The sequence below is a fragment of the Plasmodium sp. gorilla clade G2 genome (assembly GCF_900097015.1).
Source record: "Plasmodium sp. gorilla clade G2 genome assembly, chromosome: 13".
Lineage (NCBI taxonomy): Eukaryota > Apicomplexa > Aconoidasida > Haemosporida > Plasmodiidae > Plasmodium > Plasmodium adleri (nom. inval.).
In genome coordinates this window covers 2,453,879-2,473,554 of record NC_041705.1, presented here as the reverse complement: position 1 = coordinate 2,473,554, position 19,676 = coordinate 2,453,879, and the positions used below count along the sequence as shown (strand labels likewise).

The window sequence follows — 19,676 nt, the reverse complement described above, 5'->3', positions numbered from 1 at the left end:
TATTTCTAAATAATGATACTAATCAAAAGGAAACTACATTTAACAATAATGATATATCATTATATAATTCAAAAAATAAAAAATATGATAATATAAACCTTTCAAATAATAAACAAATCATTACGTATAATTTGAAAGGTGGCTATTTACAGCTTCAAAAAAAAATATTCAAAAATTTGCCATTTTTTTAAAAAATAAATAATACATAAATGAATAAATATATAAAAAAATATATATATATTATCTTTTATATTATAATTCAGTTTGTTTTATTATAATAATTCATTTAAATAAAGAATATACATAAATATATGTACATATATATTATATATATATGTATTTTTTATTTATTATTTTTTTTTTTTTTTTTTTGTTGATAATTTATGTTACATTTTAAATATCCATTTTTTGCTTTTATCATATTTCCATGCTTTATATTAAATATACTAAAAACAATATGTTGAAGTTTATTTCTTCTATAAATATATTATATATATTATAATTTATTTTATATTATAATTTTTTATTTTTTTTTTAATAGCATTATAATATTAATATGTTATGATTTTTTCAAAAATATTCAAAATAATTCATTGATAGGATAAATAAATATATATATATATATAAGCCCATTTTTTACATATATTTATTTTTTCTTGGTTATAAAATTTTGTTTACAAAAAAAAAAAAAAATAATAAATATCTATAATTTTGATTAATATATTTAATATATATATATTTCATGTTAAGTATTTATTTATATATATAATATTTATATATAATCCTTTTTTTTTTTTTTTTTTTTTTTTTTTTTTGTCAAAGTAATAAATGTTTATAAGAATTTAGATTTATTCCTTAGAAAATTATTATATATATATATATTATATATATATATATTTTTTTATTTATTTTATTATCTTGATAAATTGAATAAAAACCTTCATCTAATTTTTTACTACTAAAATATTATATATATATATAATTTATATTTATATGCCTTATACATATATAACATTTATTGTTATAACTGGGTATTTTTTTTTTTTTTTTTAATTTTTATGTGAGACATATATTTATAATATACCCCCAAATTTTTGTTTTTCTTCATATAGATACAAAAAAGGGAATATAATAATTTTGTAGATTCCAAATAAAGAAAAAAAAAAAATATTAATATAGAATAAAAATGTAACAGTTCTATGATAATATTATTTAAAAAAACAGAAAAATAAATTAAATATATAAAAATATAAATCAGTTGTTCATATGTAATTCCATAAATGTATATATATATATATATATATATATATATATATGTGAGTAATTAAAAAAATAAAATAAGAAAAAACTTTATGATCCGGATATTACATTATATTACATTATATTACATTATATTATATTATTTTATTAATTGATTATTCTCCAGATGAATATCAAAGAGTTATTATACAATGAATTAATAATAATAAAAATAACGGAATTTCTAACCATACTTGAAATTCAGAATATGATTATATCCTTAAGAATTAATGTAAAGACAAATATATATTTTTTGAGAGAATGTTTATCTTTAATGCATTTAGATACATATGGATATGATTATAATGTAAGTAATAAAAAATCTCCAAATAAAAATATAAATATATCAAGAACAGAACCGTTATTATTATCATCGAGTGTTAATCTTACTACAGATATTGATGATTATATTCATAATGCAACATCATATGTAGAAGATCAGTCATTCTTACAACAAGAAGGTTTTAATTTAATTACGTATGACGATGAGTATGATGAGTATATATTTAATGACTACAACGGAGATAACAATAATAATGATATTAATAATAATTATAGTGTGGATAATATGCATAATGTTGATAGTATGAATAGTTTATATAATTATAATAACCATGATATATATAATAATACCAATTATTATAATGAACATATTGATGAACAAAATGATGAACATATTGATGAAAATTTTAACTATAACACAAAATATTCTCTTTATGAAAATACCTTTAATGATATGACACATTTAATAACAACACATAGAGATAATAATATAAACTATTATAATACAAATAAAACTAATTTTGGTGCTTTGTATGAAATTAAAAAATATTTAAATTTTTTTGAACAAGAAAAAGAAGGACATGTAAAAAAATCTTTTAATAATGTATGGATGTATATACACTTAAAAAATGAACTTATAGATATAAAAAAAAATTTAGAAACATATTTTATGAGAATTAAAACAAATACTCCAATTAATAGAAATAAAAAAATACGTATAGATATATTTCAATTATTTAAATATAATCATACTTATTATTCTTATTATGATATGCCATGGGTATCTATTTATTATGATTTTTTCTTAAATTCAATATGTACATTATGTAATATAAAATTAGATCATACATCCATCTGTCTTTTCTCAGAAAAATTTAACTTAATACAAACAAATGACAAGTTGTTAAATTATATTAATAGTATGTCTGATGATATAACAAGTAGTATACATAATGAGAAGAAGCGAGATCATGAAAAGGTTGACATGGTATATGAGGAGGATATTGAAAGGAAAAAGAAAAAAAAAACAGACACAATAAAATATCATAATAATAATAATAAAAGTGATAGTGATATTAATGTGGACAATAATAATTTTTATAATAATGATAATATATATAATCATCAACATGATTATAATATGGATGAAAACATTGCTGAAATTAAATTGAATGAAGATATTTTTAGTTGTCAAAATAAAAGTAATACTTATGATGAAGAATTTATATTTATAAGAAGAACTCATATTTTTTGTGAAGAATGTACAAAAATAATTGATTATAAAATGAATATAAATTCTTTATTAGAATCAATAAAGAAAGATTATGAATTATTAAAAAGTATACGAATAGTTAATAAAATTATTGATATCCCCTCTGATTTATTTTGTTTTTGTAATTATTTCTTTTTTAAAGAAAAATATATTACTTTCTTTAAAAATGTTAGTAATGAACTACAAAATTTGAGGAAAGCTTTAAAAAAGAAATTAACAAATAATTTTATACTAAATTTCAGTATTAATTTTTATAAATTTGTAATCAGCTCTTTAATATTATGTGATGAAAAAAAATTATTCAGTCAAGAAAATATTTTCTTATTTGGATTTTATATCAAATATAGAAATATACTCAAATTATTTAGTAGTCCTAGATGTACACATATTTATTTTTCTTTTAATATCATATATCAAAAAATTGTAAAATTTCAAAGCTTTTTTAAACATAAACATTTCTCAAAGCTATCCAAAGTTTTACATTTTGATGTTATTACAATACTAGAAAAATTAAAACATTCAAAAACCAAAATGTTATATAAAAATATTGCAGTCTATTTATATCAACATTTAAATCATAAAATACTTTGTAAGTGTAACTATGATCAAGCATATACCTATTTTTTTCAGTGTCTTCAAAGGTATCATTTTTCATAGTACCATATATATTATTCAAATCGAATGACTAAACATACACAGGTATATTATATATATATATATATTATATATTCTAATTAATTTTTATTCTCATTTCCGATTAAAATACGTACAACTATATATATATATATATATATATATATATATCACATTGTAACTCTATATTGTTTTATTTTTTTTTTTTTTTAATGTTTCAATTTTTTCATATTATTTTTTTTGTATTATCGTGCCACATATATAGTGTAGTATACATATATTTTATTTATTCGTATTTTGTCTTAATTTTATATATGTTTAAAAAAGAAAAAATTAAAAATTTTTTTTTTACAATATTAAGTTGTCTTTAATTAAAAAAAAAAAAAAAAAAAATTCATATAAATATAATATATATATGTATGTATTAAGTTAGAAACATAAAAATTATAACTTATGCAATTATATCATATACATGTATCTTTAATTTCTTCTTTTTTAAAAGTCCTATAATTATATAGGAAATATAGAAAAATGTGCAACAATCAATTTGTGCCTATTAATTAAATGAATAAATATATGTAAACATATTATATATATATATATATTTATAATGAATTATTTGATTCTTTTCCCATTCATAATTATCGAGCCTCTCTCTACACAATATTCTATCCTTCATATAATTTGTATTAATATCTACATCATAATTAAATTATTTCTTCACTAGCGAGATAAAAAAAAAAAAAAATTAAGATAACTTATTGTTTTCTGGTATGTCAAATAAATCTCCATGAAAACATATTACATAACATGATACAAGAAATCCTGAGACCCTTAATATGATTTTCCATTTGTCAGAAATAATATCCTTTGGTTTCTCTCTAAACATACCAGGATAAAACATTTTTCTTATGAATTATTATTTAATGCTGCAAGGAAAAATAAATAAATAAATAAATATATATATATATATATATATATTTATAGGTACATATTATTTCTTATGATTTATATTGTAAAATGCCTTTCTTTTTTACCTTAATAAATAAAAATAAATATATACATATATATATAATATATGTAATATGTAAGATTTATCTTTTCAGGATTAACAATCTATATAATTTATAATTGCTTTAATTTTATAAGAAAATAATATTTTGTAGAAGTATATTTGTTATATATTTAAATATAATATTATTTTACATATTTAATTTTTTTTAATTCTTTTTTTTTTTTTTTATTAATATTTATAAACAAACTGGAAAAAAGCACATTTCTATCTCAACTGTTATATATATTTATTTTAAAAAAAGAAAAAAAAAAAAAGAAATATTTAATATTTCACTTTAATTATATATATTTAATTATGAATTATATAATGTAGATGTACAAAAAAAAAATTACGTTCCTAATATAAATATATTATATATATATATAATATTTATATCACATATATGCTATACAATATATACATATATTTTATATTTCAAGAATTAAATATATAATTATATATATTTTGTTAATATAATTATTACTCCACATGTTTTATATTTTATAAATTTATATTTACACTATATTAGTTATTCTATTTTGTTTTTTATTTAAAAGATAATATAAATAAATAAATAAATTTATATATATATATATATATATATATATATATACGTGTTATATAGATTTATGGAGTATGTGAATTTTTTTTAAGAAAATGTAAAAGATGATAAGGCTTAATAAAACTTATTCTTATTGGCATTATAAAGCATGGCAAAGAGCAACAGCTGGCTATCTAAGAACTTGTAAGACTTAAATGAACATATATATATATATATATATATATATATATATATATATATATATATATATAAATATTTATATATATATATTTATTTATAATAATATATTTTTTTCTATTTAATTTTTAAAGTTCTTAAAAACAATCTTGCTAATAAGGAAATGATTGGATATGTAATTAATGACAAGCACCCCAAAAGTATCAGAGTAGCTTGCGATAGGTTAAAATATTCAAAAAAAATAATAAATAAATAAATGAATAAAATTAAAATGAAGTATTAAAATTAAGAGAATGTACATAAATTAATACATACATATATATATTTTTATTTTTATTTATAACTTTTCATCATATTTATAGATATATGTACGTTGTGAGATACAAAAAAACCTTCAGATATACAAAAAAAATATGGGCCCATGACGAAAAAAGTGAAGCCAAACTTGGTGACGTCGTGCGCATTCAACCACTAGGGTATAGAATTGGACCTTGGAAAAATTATATCCTTGTAAAAATTTTATACAAGGAAAATAAAGATTAAAGAGGAAACATATATATATATATATATATATATATATGTGCGCTGCATAATCTATATACACATTCAATTTTTTCTTATTTTTTTATGTACAATAATTATTACCCCTTTTTCAAAATTATTATTTTATTTTATTTTATTTTATTTTATTTTTTTTATTTTTTTTATTTTTTTTTTTTCTTCAATACATTTTTTTGATGATATCACCTTCTATTATATCTATTATAATTAGAAGGTGCATTTATATTTTTTAAGAATAAATTTAAATTGTAATTTGAAGACTTCTCTACTTTCTTTTCTTCTACTTCAAGATCCATATCTTTTTTAATAAGTTCCCTATCCATCAATTTTTTTTTATATGCACTAGTAATAAAAACCTTTTCTTCCTTTTCTGTATCAATTTTTTGCTTCTTTTGTATAAGAAATTCTTTTTCTAGTTCTCTTCTTTTGGCACTATTTATTAGAGCTTCCATATATTTCGATTTTTTTTTTTCGTCTGTATTTTCCTTCTTTTTAAAAATGTCATCTATACAAAGATATGACTTATTTATATCATCATCACTGTACTCATTTTTTTTTTTCTGTTTTTCATAGTCTTCAATATGTTTATCATATTTTTTCATATCTATTTTTTTTTTATCGATTATTTTATTTCTTATATCACGATCCTTGTCATAGGAATTATCCCTATCATTATTTTCATGACTACTAGAATATTTTTTATGATACTTATAATTTTTTTTGTAGTATTCATCACTATCTTTATCAATCTGTTCTATAGATTTTTTTTTTTTTTTTTTTTTTTCTTTTTCATCAAAATTATCATATATATCTTTCTCATCGTATGGATAATCCTTATCGTCAATTTTGGAATTATTTATTTTTGTTAATTCATTAGATTTATATCCTAAATATTGAATTTTTTTCTTTTTATTTTCATCCATACGTTCTCTTCTATCTTCTTTTGTTTCATAATTTGATAAGCCAGGTTCTTCATGTTCTTTAATGTATTCTTTTATTTCATCATTTAATTTATTTTCTTTTTCTCGTTGGATTATTTTATTATGTGTGTTTTCATAATTTATAGTTTCTTCCTCATCAGACATAGAAAATATTGTTTCTATTTTATTTCTAGTCGTAGGATTATTTTCCTTATAACTTTTATTATTCCTTTGATCATTATCTATGTTTGTATCCCCATTTTTATTTCTATTTTTATTTTCTTTGTTTTTATTAAAAGATAAATTAATTTTCATTTCACAGGCCTTTCAATTTTTTTTTTTTTTTTCTTTTTGTGATCTTACCATTAGTATGAAAATGAAGGTGAAAATGTATTTTCAAAATATATGTATTTAATAAATATTATGAATTTTTAAATATTTTATAAAAGAATAAAATAAACAAAAATATAAAAATATATATATATATATATATATATATATATATGTAGAAAATATGAAAAATGAATTTTTTTACAGTAATATAATATATAAAATAATTATATCCTTTTATAAAGAAATAACTCTTAAAAATATTTATAAAATATATAAAAGAAAATTAAATAAATTATATATATATATATATATATATAAATATTTTTAATTTACATATATTTTTATTTATTATATATATATAAATGTATATTTTTTTTTTTTTTTTTTTTTTTTCCGATATATTTTTTTCTTGTTTTAAGAACAGATATTACTACATATATTTGGTGCTATTTGCTTACAATTTGTTTTGCTCCTCTCCTATAAAATTTTAATTTATATTATACTTAATATTTAAAAAAACTATTATATTTATACATTTATATATTTTTTAATATTTACATTTTATATTTATTTTTTTGATATTAAAAAAAAAAAAAAAAAAAAAAAAATGGACGTACAGGAATTTTTGAATTGTAACAAATTAAAAATATCAAAAGAGAAAATTAGCAACCTCAATAAAAATAAAATAGGAATACTAATTACAAATTTAGGGAGCCCTGAAAAATTAACCTATTGGTCTTTATATAAATATTTATCTGGTATTCCGAACTTTTGTGTAAAAATAATATAACGAAATAGTTATAAAAGATTATAGAAAGGCATAAATGATTGAATATTTTATCATTCATTTGTTATATGAATGTATAAATAAATATATATAAATATATATATATATTTTTTTTTTTTTGTAGAATTTTTGAGTGATCCTCGAGTTGTAAAATTGAACAGGTTTCTATGGCTTCCAATATTATACACATTTGTACTACCTTTTAGGAGTGGTACAAATAAAATAAATATATAAATATAAATATATATATAATATAGTGTAGTATTTTTATTTTATAAGTCTCAACAAAAAATAAAAAAAAAATATAAACATCAACATTCAATATTATCATTTAGGGAGATAAATATATATAAATACAATTCTAGACATTATAATATAAATTTTTTTTTTTTTTTTTTATAAGAACCGAAATATAGTTATTCACAATATTAAATAATACACAAATATATATATTTTTGTGTTATGATTAGGCAAGGTCTTATCAAAATATAAAAGTATATGGATAAAGGATGGATCACCATTATGTGTTAATACTCATAATCAGTGTTTAGCATTAAAAAAGATTCTAAACGAAAAGTAAAATTAATATTATAATAATAAAAATTTATATTAATATATAATGAAACATACATACATATATATATATATATATATGTTCCATTATTATCTCATATATATATATTTTTTTTTTTTTTTTGGAATGGCCTCCTAATTTGTAGGTATGATAACAATGTTGTCATCAGTTATGGTATGAGATATGGTGAAAGGTCCATAAAAAAAGGTTTAGAATATCTACATAAAGAAAACATAAATAAACTTTTAGTCCTCCCTTTATATCCTCAATCAGCAGAATGTACTGTGTCTTCAACTTTAGATTGCATAGGTAAGAATTTAAAAAACTGGAGTAATGTGCCTGAGCTTAGATTTATATCTGGTTATTGTTTTAATGATATTTTTATAAATACAATGAAAGAAAATATTGAAAATTATTGGACAAATTATGGAAAAAGTAAAAAATTAATTATTTCTTATCATAGTTTACCTACAAGAAATGTTATTCAAGGAGATCTATATCCTTTCTTTTGTATTGAAAGTACAAAAAAATTAGTTAAGGCATTAAATCTTAATAAAGATGATTATATATTAGTATTTCAATCAAATATAAAAGGACAACAATGGATAAAACCATGTATTGAAGATACCATAATACAGCTAGCCAAACAAGGATATACACAAATAGATATTGTTAGCCCATCTTTCTCTTCAGATTGTTTAGAAACTTTAGAAGAAATAAAAATACATTATCAACAATTATTTCGAAAATATTCAAATGGTAATTTAAGATATATAAATTGTTTAAATGATACAAAAATTGGAATCAAACTAATAATCAATCTTATTGAACAAAATATAATAGGATGGGTGTAAATTTAATAAGAAAAAAAAAAAAAAAAAAAAAAAAAAAAAAAATATATATTTAATATATACATACGTCTTATATATTCCCTTAAAATATAATAATAACTTATTTATATGAATTTTCCTTTTTATTAATTTCACATTTATTTTATGTTAAATTTTATTTTGTATTCATATCATTATTATTTATAATTATAAAGTGGGCATATTATTATACATTTATATATGTTTAAATTGTGACAATTACCTATTTTATAATACAAATAATATAATAATATACATATATATATATATATATATATATATATATATATATAACAACGGATTAATATTTATTTTTCCATTTTGTGGTTTACTTATTATTTTATATTATATGTTTAATACCTTGCCTTATTCAGTTATCACAAGGGAAAAAAAAAAATTATTTATTTTTATATAATTATTAACATAATTGTTTAATATTCATTCCTTATAAAAATTTAAATATTTGTTCTATATTATAAACATTATAAAAAAAAAAAAAAAAAAAAAAAAAAAATCCTGTATATAGAATATTATATATATAAATGATAGTTTGTTTTATATATTATAATATTGAATATATAATAATATAAAAAAAAAATTATACGTACGATTTCTTTTTTTTTCCTATATATATATAATTTTATGTAATAATAAACTATATGTAATATCTCAATTTATATATATATAACAATTTTGATATTTATCACATATTTTTTTCTTTTCTTCCATATAAATAAATAAATAAGAAGAATAAAATAATATCTTATCATAGATAAATATATATATTTGTATGAAAAACTATTGAAATCCCGTTTGACAAATATACATTTATATTTCATAATTCTTATTTCTTCCATATTTAATATACATTATAAAAAATATATAAATATTTCATGACAACAAAAAGAGGAAAAACATAAAAAGCTGATAAATTAATAATATGAGTTAAATAACGAATGTAATAAATAAAACATAAGAAAAAAAATATATTAAAATGTAAAACATTTTTTATAGAAGATATCCGAAATGATAAAATAAAATATTAAAAGCATTTTAAAATAATAATAATAAAAAAAAATATATTTATATGTATAATATTTATATTATTTTTTATTTTTTTTTTGTTTTTATTTTTTCTGAATTATCCCTACCCCAATTCCAATTGAGTATTTAATAATTAAAATATTTAATAACATTACATATTTTATTCCGATTCTATGTTTTAAAAAAATAAGAAAATATGGAAGATCCAATAACAAGATTTTATAAATGTCGAAAAACTTGTTGTGAAATGTTGGAGGATAGGGGTTATATTATAACTCCACGAGAAAAACTTGAAAACTTTTCATCTTTTAAAGAAATGTTTGAAGATAATGATAGACAGTAATACAAAATATATGACAACATATATGCTATATATATATATATATTTAATATATTATTAACTTATATTATCTTTTTCTTTTGTCTTTCCTCTTATAGACGATCTAAAATGGGTATTAGTACTAGTCATAAAAACGATGCAAACAATAGAATTATAGTTTACTTTGCAGATGAAGTTAAAAAAACAGGGGTTAAACCATTAAGGGAGTAAGTCAAAAATAAATATATAAATAATTTAATAATTAAAACAAACACAAATATTATAAAATTATAAAATGATAAAACAATTAGTTATATAAAAATCAATTATGATTTATTCATCTCGTTTTATGTTTTATGTTTTATATTTTTTATTACTTATAATAGATTAACCGAAAGGATGGAAGAAAAATCTATTCAACGTGCTATTCTTGTAACACAAAATATATTAACACCTTTTGCTAGAGATGTAAGTTAATATATAGATATGCACTCCTATTTATAAAAATAATAAAATATATTAAATATATATCATCCTATATATTTCCTATATTTTTATTTTATCCTTTAGGCCATTAAGGAAGCAGCCCCAAGACATATTATAGAAAACTTTTTAGATACTGAATTATTGGTAAAAAATAAAAAAAAAATAAAACAAATTAGAATAAAACAAATTATAATTACTAATATATATACAATTATATATCTCTCACATGAACAGAATAAAATAATATATATATATATATATATATTTTATATTATTTATTAAAATTTTTGTAGGTTAATATAACAAAGCACGAATTAGTCCCAAGGCATATTCCTCTAACAAGCGATGAAAAAAAAAACTTGCTTCAAAGATATAAGGTAAAAATAATAAATACATATAAAATTAAATATATATATATATATATATATATATATATATATTATTTAATACTCTGTATTAGTATATTCAATTAAATATATATATATATATTATTTTATTTTTTTTTAATTTTTCAGATTATGGAAAATAAATTACCGAGAATTCAAGATGTCGACCCTGTATGTCGATATTTTGGATTATCAAAAGGACAGGTAAAATAAATAAATAAACAAATAAAAATTATTAAATTGAAATAATATTATATATGCTCAAAGATTATTTATTGTAGACATGAGTAAAATATTTTTATATGTCTTGTTGTGATATATCAATGCTGTATTTATTACCATCACATAAATATATACGCATATATTTCTATTTTTATTATTTAGGTTGTTAAAATTATTAGGCCTAGTGAAACGGCAGGAAGATATGTTACCTACCGATTGGTTGTGTAATAGTCAAGCTTTTTTTTTTAATATATTAAGAAATTATATATATATATATATTATATTATATTATATATATATATATATATATATATATATATTTTTTTTTTTTTTAACTTTAATTAACTTTTTATATTTTATATATTATATTTTTTATATATTATGTATTATATATTGTTTTTATTTTTTATTTTTTATTTTTTATTTTTTATTTTTTATTTTTTTTTTTTAAAACAAAAAAAATTATCTATATAATTAAATAATTTAAGTAAAATTTTAATATGTAATCAATGAACAATCAAAACATGTATATGCACATATAATTGTTTTCCTTTTTATCTTATATTTTTATGTCTTTATTATAATATGATGCGGGCTGGTCCCATATAAAAATTTTACTGTTTTCTGCTACTGCAAAAAATAAGGAGAGTTTATGAAAATCAATAAAATTAAGATAATTAAATTTATAAGATGATATATGATCAATTTTTTTTATATTATTTAAATTATATATATTTATATTACAACTGTTTGTTATGGATAATAAAATTTTATCGTCACTTCTTATTACAATATTATTCATATGATAACTTAAAATAGTATCATTCATATTATTTAGAATGAAGTATTTTACACAATTAGTTGTCATCCTATAATCATACAAACAAAATAAGGAAAGCTTATAGCAAACCATAATATATGTTTCACCTAAATAAGGAATAGGATTTGTAACGATAATTTCTTTATACATCTCTATATTTTTTTTATTATATCCATAACAATTATCATTATTATTATGTTCTGTGTTAATATATATTGATTCAACATTTTCAACTTTTTTATATACTTAAAAGATATAATTAATTTATTATAACATGTCATATTATAATGATTTTGTTCATAAGATGGGTCCAAATGTTCACATTTATTATTATACTCATCAGATGTAGTAAACGTTTTATTAAGTAAAAAAAAAAATTATCATTTGTATTATAACCTTTACTATCATCATAATTCAATATATCTTCACATGTATTTGTTTTCTTTGGATTAAAAAAATAGTTGTGTGAATTAGTTTCTTGCTCAATTTTTAGATCATATATAGCAATATCTCCATCATGATTTATAGGAGTAACTATTTGATGGTTGTTTATTCGATATGGTTTAATAAAAGTAAAATTATTTACATTCCATTTGATAATACATGTATCATGTTCTATATTCCATAATGTTAATGACCCTTCTTTTGTTTTGACAAAAACATTATCCCTATTTAAAAAATCACAATATAAACAACTTTAATTAGATACCCTATAATTCTTTATACATGTCTTGTTATCCTAATCCCATAAAGTAACCATGACACAATCACAACATGAATATTAAATTATTTTCTTCAAAAAATTTGGCACTATTTATGTTATCAAAATGGTTGCACAAATAAAACACAGATTCCTTTTTACTCACCATTTAATGGAAAAATAAAATATATATATGTATATATTACATATTACATATTTCTTTCATTTTTCTTTTTTTTTTTTTTTGTATGAATTATCAGTTAAAATTTTATTTTGAAATATTATAAATAATATGTTTTAGAAATAATATATGTATAGGATTACTCATATATACACACATTTGTATATATAAATATTTTATTTGGGAAAAAAAACAAAAAAAAAAAAAAAAAACAGAAAATTATAATTATATAAATTTTAATTATAATAAAATAGGTGTTTATGGCATATGTGAAAAAATAAATAAATAAATAAATAAATAACAAAACAACAAAATTACAAAAAAAAAAAAAAAAATTAAATTATATAAAGAAATAAAACAATATATTATTTCATTCACAATATATTTATTTTATTGTATTATCCTGATTGGATCCCTAAATTTCCAATGTAAAGCATTTATCTCCCTTTCTAACTTATCAGTAAACAATACCTCATTAGTTAATGAATATAAATTTTCCCTCAATTGTAAAAAATCAGAAACACCAATAACGGTTGATGTTATAAAGGGTCGTGTATATACCCATTTCAATGCAGCTACAGTTAAATTTGGAAAATAATATTTCTGACTTAAATAATATAATTCTCTAATAATATAAGTAGCTATAGATCCTCTTAATCTTTTCATATATGAAGGAAATTTTTGCATTCTTCCTTTTGTAGTATAATCAGTATATTCTAGATATTTTCCTGTTAATATCCCAGCACATAAAGGCGAATAAGCTAATATAGAAATATTCGTATTTTGTGGTCTACATATTTCTGGAAATCCTTTTTCAACATCATTTCTACATAATAAATTATATTCTAATTGTATAGATACTGGTGGTGATATATGTAAATGTTTACATAATTCATAAAACTTTAGAACTCCAAAAGGTGTTTCATTACTTAATCCCCATTCTCTTATTTTCCCTTTTCTTTTTAATTCATCTAATGCTTGTAATTGTTCAATAAAAGGTATAAAATCATCATAATATTTGTTATAGTCATATAATACATGACTAAAATCACCCGATGATTGATCAGGATAATATCTATCTGGCCAATGTAATTGCAACAAATCAATATAACTTGTTTTTAATCTTTTTAAACAATTATCAACACTATTTATTATATTTTCTTTATTTAATGTTATCAAATTAGGATTATTAGCTAATCTTTCTTTTTCATATTCTTCAAGTTTATCTATTTTCTCATAATCTTTTTTTAAATATAAATCTTCTTTTTCTTTTAGTTCTTTTAATTTATCATATCCATTCTTATTATCCTCTTTTTCAAACATATTGCTATTATTATTTTTATGTGAATATTCTTGCGATTTCCCGTTTGTTATATAATGCTCCTTATTATAATTATTTTCATTGTATATATCCCCATTTTTTTTATTTAATATATTTTTTTGTTCACTCTTTATTTTATATTTTTTCATCCAAGGAAGTTTATCAGTACGACCACATATTTTAGTAGCTATGACAAATTTGTGCCTATTTGCCTTCCCTTTGGCTTCTAACCAATTTCCTAAAATTTCTTCTGAATGTCCATAATAATTTTCGCTAGCTGGCAATGGATATATTTCAGCTGTATCAAAAAAGTTCACTTGAAATTCTTCAAATGCATAATCAAATAATTCATGTGCTAATTTTTCATTAACATAATTTCCAAAATTCATGGTACCTAAACATATTTCAGATACCGCTAAATTACTGTTACCTAAATAATGATATCTCATATTAGGTTTACCTTTATCATTTTTTTTAATACAATATAATTTACTATATTTTTGTGGTTCTATTAAATTACCATATGGATATTTAACAAATCTCCAAGATTCGAAACCTAAAGGTTCTCTATTACAACCTGAAGTCATAACATCACTTAACATTGGTTGTCTGAAAATATCATTATCTAGTTTTTTCTTTGGTATTATAATTTCTTTACCATAATATCTTTTATCTTCTTCTAAATCAGATTTATATGGAGGAGTTTCATGTATTGTATTTTTAAACATTTTATAATAATTTCTTCTTTTATATTCCCAATAATAATTTCTTTCTTTATCATAATATGTTAATATATAATCATATGTTGGATTATCAAAATCTGCTTTTACTAATTTTATATTTTTATTTTCTTCATATTCAAAAGGTAACATAATCCAATCATCATCTTTAATACCTTGTTTTTTAATATCGAATGATTCTTCAAAATTCTCTTTAGCTTTTTTTAATTCATCTTTATTCCATAGATTTTTTATTTTTTCATAATTCTCTTTATCAACAATATATATACCTTCTTCTAAATTATATAATCTATATTGAATATCTACACCTTTGATATTTACTTTTTTCAATTCCATTTCTTCTACATATTTATATGTAACTTCATCTGTTCTACTTAAATTCTTTTTCATATTTTCGATATAAGTTTTCTCATTCTTATTATCTAAAATAATTTTGTTTTTTTCATTCATATTGTTAGTGTAAGAATCTTTATCAGAATAATCATTCCCTAGTTTCTTTAATAAATTTCCATCTTCATTTCCTAAATTTTCTGAATTTGTAATATTTTTATCATCATATATATTGTATATATTGAATTTAGTTTTCTTTTCTTTATATGTACAACCTTTTAAAGAACCATTTATAATATTTTTAATAAAATAATATGTTCTTGGTACCTTAATTTTTTTTATCCTATAATCATCTCTATTAGAAAATATGTTTGATAAATTCCTTCTTTTATTTCTTTTTCTTCTTGAAAAATTTAATTTTTCATCTTCTCTTAAATGTTTATATTTAATATTTTCATTTTTATCTATAATAAAATGATAATTGATTTTTCTTTTTGAAAATGAATTATAATTTATACAATTAATTTTCATAAATACAAAAAATAACAAATACAATATAACCAATCTGGGCATTGTGCCGACTGGTTTTCTTTAATAAATAAATAAGGTCTTTACTTTTTTTCAAAGATCAAGAAGGTTTCAGGTATTTACTTTTTTTTCAAATAATAGTTTTTTTAATATTACATTTTTTAAACATATACACATTTAAAAAAAAAAAAAAAAAAAAAAAAAATACATATAAATATATGTATATAAATATATTTATTTATATAAATTATACCTTTAATTGTCATTCCTCCAATTAAGCCCTTTTATATTTTAAATATTTTCCTTTAAAAAAAGGGTATATATTTTTTTTATAAATTACAAAAAAAAAGCAAAAAAAATTATATAAATATTATATATTCAAACTTGTATTAATGTTACCAAAATATTAAATGTGACCTAGCAAAAATGTGTTTTCTTTTTTTTTCTTTTTTTTTTTTTAATATAATTTATAACAAAATGTTGTGTATATCTCATAATATACAAAAAATTTTTGCAAATATAAATAATAAAGGTTAAATAAAAAAAAAAAAATACAAATATGTATTTTTTCCCTTCTTTTATATTGTATTATCGAATAAAGAAAAAATTTTCAACTTGAAAAAAAAAAGAAGAAATTATTAAAAAGAAAGTCTTAAAAAAAAATTAAAGATAAGTATAATTCAAAATAAATATGATAATTATTAATATATATATTATATATAATTTTTTCATAATGTATAAAAATATTTACAACTTTATATAGATTAACAATTAGATAGAATTATTTATATATATCAAACACATTTATTTAAAAAATTTAAGAATATATAAAAATATTTAAAAGATACACATAAAAAAAAATTTTTTTTCTCATTATTTTTTTATTTGTTCGTTATTATGTTTAAAAAAATATATACTATTCAAATGATAAAAATATAAAAAGTTATATATATATATATATATTTTTTTTATTATTTTATTTTTTCTTTTTTAAATTTTGATTAATGGCAACGGAAAAATCAATATCTGAAGATTCGTCACTTCTTATGGTTGAGACATCATCACTTGACTCTTGTGAGTTATCATGCTGTTCACAAATATCATTTTGATTATGAGAGAAATTATTACTTTTATTATGATTTTTTGTAAATGAATTTGAGACATCGACAAGTTCTTTTTTGAATGTTTTATTTGCTTGTTTGTTATACTTATTATTATTATTATTATTATTATTATTATTATTTGCATCATAATGGTTATCCAAAAATTCTTGTCTTTTTATTATTGCTATATCTTTAGGATTTAATAAATTAGTATTTTTCAAAGGATCACTATAATTCTGATTATTTATATTGTGTTTATTTATATTTATATTTTCATTAGTATATTTTTTATTATCTTGTTCATTAAAATTATGATACTCATTTAGATTACCTTCTCTATTTAAGGTGTATGTATCTATTGCATGTTCATTATTTTCTTCAAGTTTTATATTCATATTATTTAGACATTCCTGTATTTGATTATATTTTATGTATTCTTCAATTTTTTTTATGGTATCTTCAAAATTATGGGAATTTTTTGTATATCTTTCTAATGAGATATCTGGTTTAAGTTTAAAAGAATTATCATATTTAATGGTTACAGGAAGTGATGAGTATTTAACATGTAGATTTCTTTTATTTAGATAATTCCTTATATTTTTGTCGTCTTCTAAAGTATCTTCTAATATTTTCAAAATGGTAAGTATTCTTTTTTTGGCAATTTCAATAGATTCCACAATATGTGAACAAGCTAAAGGTATTCCCCCTGGTTTTAATAAACTTATTAAATTACCATTTTTATTTAATGCAATAGATATTTTAGAAGACATAAATTCTTCTTCATATAAACAAGGATCGATTAAACAAACATCTTCTTCTTCATAAAAAGCAAAGGTAGTAACAATTGGAGAATTTAATATTGATAAAGGTGAATAATTTTTTTCTTCTTTATCTATTATTATATCTCCATTTTTTATTACTTTAACTTGATGATTCTTAAAATGGACTAATCCACAATAAGCTGATAAATAACAAGCATCTGTTAAATTTCCATCATTTTCTATAACCATAATATTTATACATATACACCATACTTTTTTACCTGGAATAATACATAAAGATTCAAAATTTATTATATTACTAGTTTTTAATACTCTATCTATAATATTTTTTATTTCTAAACATTCATCACTCATATTATCATTATTCTCATTTTCATCAATAGAATTATCTATATCTAAATTTATTTTTAACATCCCTTCTTTTAATTTCCTATCATGAGGTTTTACAATTTCACTTGTTATTTTACATATAACTTTTGTATACCCAATTGTTATCTCTACATGACCATAATCCTTTAAAAAATTTATACAAACATTCCGAGAATCTTCAAAAGTACGCCCATCTAATCTTATATTCTTTTTTATATTCTTCCAAAAGTGATTAACATTATTGTTACAAATTATCATTATAATGTACTAACATATATTGTATTTATATATATATATATATATTTAAATGTATATAATAATGGGGGGGGGGGAAAAAAAAAAAAAAAAAAAAAAAAACATTTCTATTTGCTAATATTCCATCTGTATGTATTTTTTTCAATATAAAAATATAATATTAAATACGCTTTTTATATAAAAGTAATATATGAAATAAATACATTAAAAATAAACATATATTTTTTTGAATAAATATAGAGAAATCAAAATGGAAATTGTTACTTTCTTTTATTAATCATATTGAAAAAAAAAAAATAAAAATAAAAATAAAAATAAAACATACATATAATATATATATATATAAAATTTTATTTATAATTCATCACTTTAAATGTTATTTTATGTTGACTATATTTAACATATTTAAAATTTATATTTATAATATATATCATATAATATTAAAGGAGGGAGAGAACAATTAACTATAGCACAAAGATAAATTAAATATTATATATATATATATATATATATATTTTAAGTTTTTCTTTCTTAAAAAATAAATACAACATACAATTATATTCATCATAATATTATAATTCAATATAATATCTACATTGTAAATGAATTGTTGTTATTTTATTTTATTTTTTTGGTATCATAAATGATCATCTAATAAATTTGTAAGGTTGTATATGAACATCTTTTCATTGAAATTAAGGATGAATTCAAAGAAAAAAAAATATATAAATATATTTATATATATATATTTTTAATTATTATTTTT

At 18.3% G+C, this 19,676-nt stretch overlaps 10 protein-coding genes across 10 annotated transcripts in view; 5 read left to right on the top strand and 5 right to left on the bottom strand.

The window, feature by feature from the left end:
* The window catches only part of PADL01_1364300 (ubiquitin-activating enzyme), a gene marked incomplete at both ends in the record, with an annotated part of 1,653 nt that extends 1,462 nt beyond the window's left edge, over positions 1-191 (top strand). Inside the window, one exon of the mRNA XM_028684218.1 lies at positions 1-191. This exon is cut by the window's left edge and continues 1,462 nt beyond it. Within this exon, the coding sequence (XP_028540318.1) occupies positions 1-191 (191 nt within the window).
* A 1,235-nt stretch (positions 192-1,426) lies between these two features.
* On the top strand, positions 1,427-3,511 carry PADL01_1364200 (conserved Plasmodium protein, unknown function; the record flags this gene model as incomplete). The annotated part of the gene is made up of 1 exon (XM_028684217.1): positions 1,427-3,511. One exon carries the CDS (start codon positions 1,427-1,429, stop codon positions 3,509-3,511), a length of 2,085 nt encoding a protein of 694 aa, XP_028540317.1.
* Positions 3,512-4,235: 724 nt separating this feature from the next.
* Positions 4,236-4,391, bottom strand: PADL01_1364100 (conserved Plasmodium protein, unknown function; the record flags this gene model as incomplete). The annotated part of the gene is made up of 1 exon (XM_028684216.1): positions 4,236-4,391. One exon carries the CDS (start codon positions 4,389-4,391, stop codon positions 4,236-4,238), a length of 156 nt encoding a protein of 51 aa, XP_028540316.1.
* Positions 4,392-5,207: 816 nt separating this feature from the next.
* Positions 5,208-5,823, top strand: PADL01_1364000 (mitochondrial ribosomal protein S17 precursor, putative; the record flags this gene model as incomplete). The annotated part of the gene is made up of 3 exons (XM_028684215.1): positions 5,208-5,286; positions 5,415-5,502; positions 5,643-5,823. The coding sequence occupies 3 exons, from the start codon at positions 5,208-5,210 to the stop codon at positions 5,821-5,823; spliced, it is 348 nt and encodes a 115-aa protein (XP_028540315.1).
* Positions 5,824-6,023: 200 nt separating this feature from the next.
* Positions 6,024-7,076, bottom strand: PADL01_1363900 (conserved Plasmodium protein, unknown function; the record flags this gene model as incomplete). Its single annotated transcript, XM_028684213.1, has 1 exon — positions 6,024-7,076. One exon carries the CDS (start codon positions 7,074-7,076, stop codon positions 6,024-6,026), a length of 1,053 nt encoding a protein of 350 aa, XP_028540314.1.
* A 625-nt stretch (positions 7,077-7,701) lies between these two features.
* On the top strand, positions 7,702-9,309 carry PADL01_1363800 (ferrochelatase; the record flags this gene model as incomplete). Its single annotated transcript, XM_028684212.1, has 4 exons — positions 7,702-7,852; positions 8,006-8,092; positions 8,352-8,457; positions 8,601-9,309. 4 exons carry the CDS (start codon positions 7,702-7,704, stop codon positions 9,307-9,309), a joined length of 1,053 nt encoding a protein of 350 aa, XP_028540313.1.
* Positions 9,310-10,564: 1,255 nt separating this feature from the next.
* On the top strand, positions 10,565-12,009 carry PADL01_1363700 (DNA-directed RNA polymerase II, putative; the record flags this gene model as incomplete). Its single annotated transcript, XM_028684211.1, has 7 exons — positions 10,565-10,707; positions 10,807-10,914; positions 11,074-11,155; positions 11,258-11,317; positions 11,467-11,550; positions 11,689-11,763; positions 11,944-12,009. 7 exons carry the CDS (start codon positions 10,565-10,567, stop codon positions 12,007-12,009), a joined length of 618 nt encoding a protein of 205 aa, XP_028540312.1.
* Positions 12,010-12,340: 331 nt separating this feature from the next.
* PADL01_1363600 (conserved Plasmodium protein, unknown function) lies at positions 12,341-13,470 on the bottom strand (the record flags this gene model as incomplete). The annotated part of the gene is made up of 3 exons (XM_028684210.1): positions 12,341-12,846; positions 12,938-13,269; positions 13,376-13,470. 3 exons carry the CDS (start codon positions 13,468-13,470, stop codon positions 12,341-12,343), a joined length of 933 nt encoding a protein of 310 aa, XP_028540311.1.
* Positions 13,471-13,872: 402 nt separating this feature from the next.
* PADL01_1363500 (aldehyde reductase, putative) lies at positions 13,873-16,446 on the bottom strand (the record flags this gene model as incomplete). The annotated part of the gene is made up of 1 exon (XM_028684209.1): positions 13,873-16,446. One exon carries the CDS (start codon positions 16,444-16,446, stop codon positions 13,873-13,875), a length of 2,574 nt encoding a protein of 857 aa, XP_028540310.1.
* Positions 16,447-17,377: 931 nt separating this feature from the next.
* On the bottom strand, positions 17,378-18,913 carry PADL01_1363400 (exosome complex component RRP45, putative; the record flags this gene model as incomplete). The annotated part of the gene is made up of 1 exon (XM_028684208.1): positions 17,378-18,913. The coding sequence occupies one exon, from the start codon at positions 18,911-18,913 to the stop codon at positions 17,378-17,380; it is 1,536 nt and encodes a 511-aa protein (XP_028540309.1).
* Between the last annotated feature and the right edge of the window lie 763 nt (positions 18,914-19,676).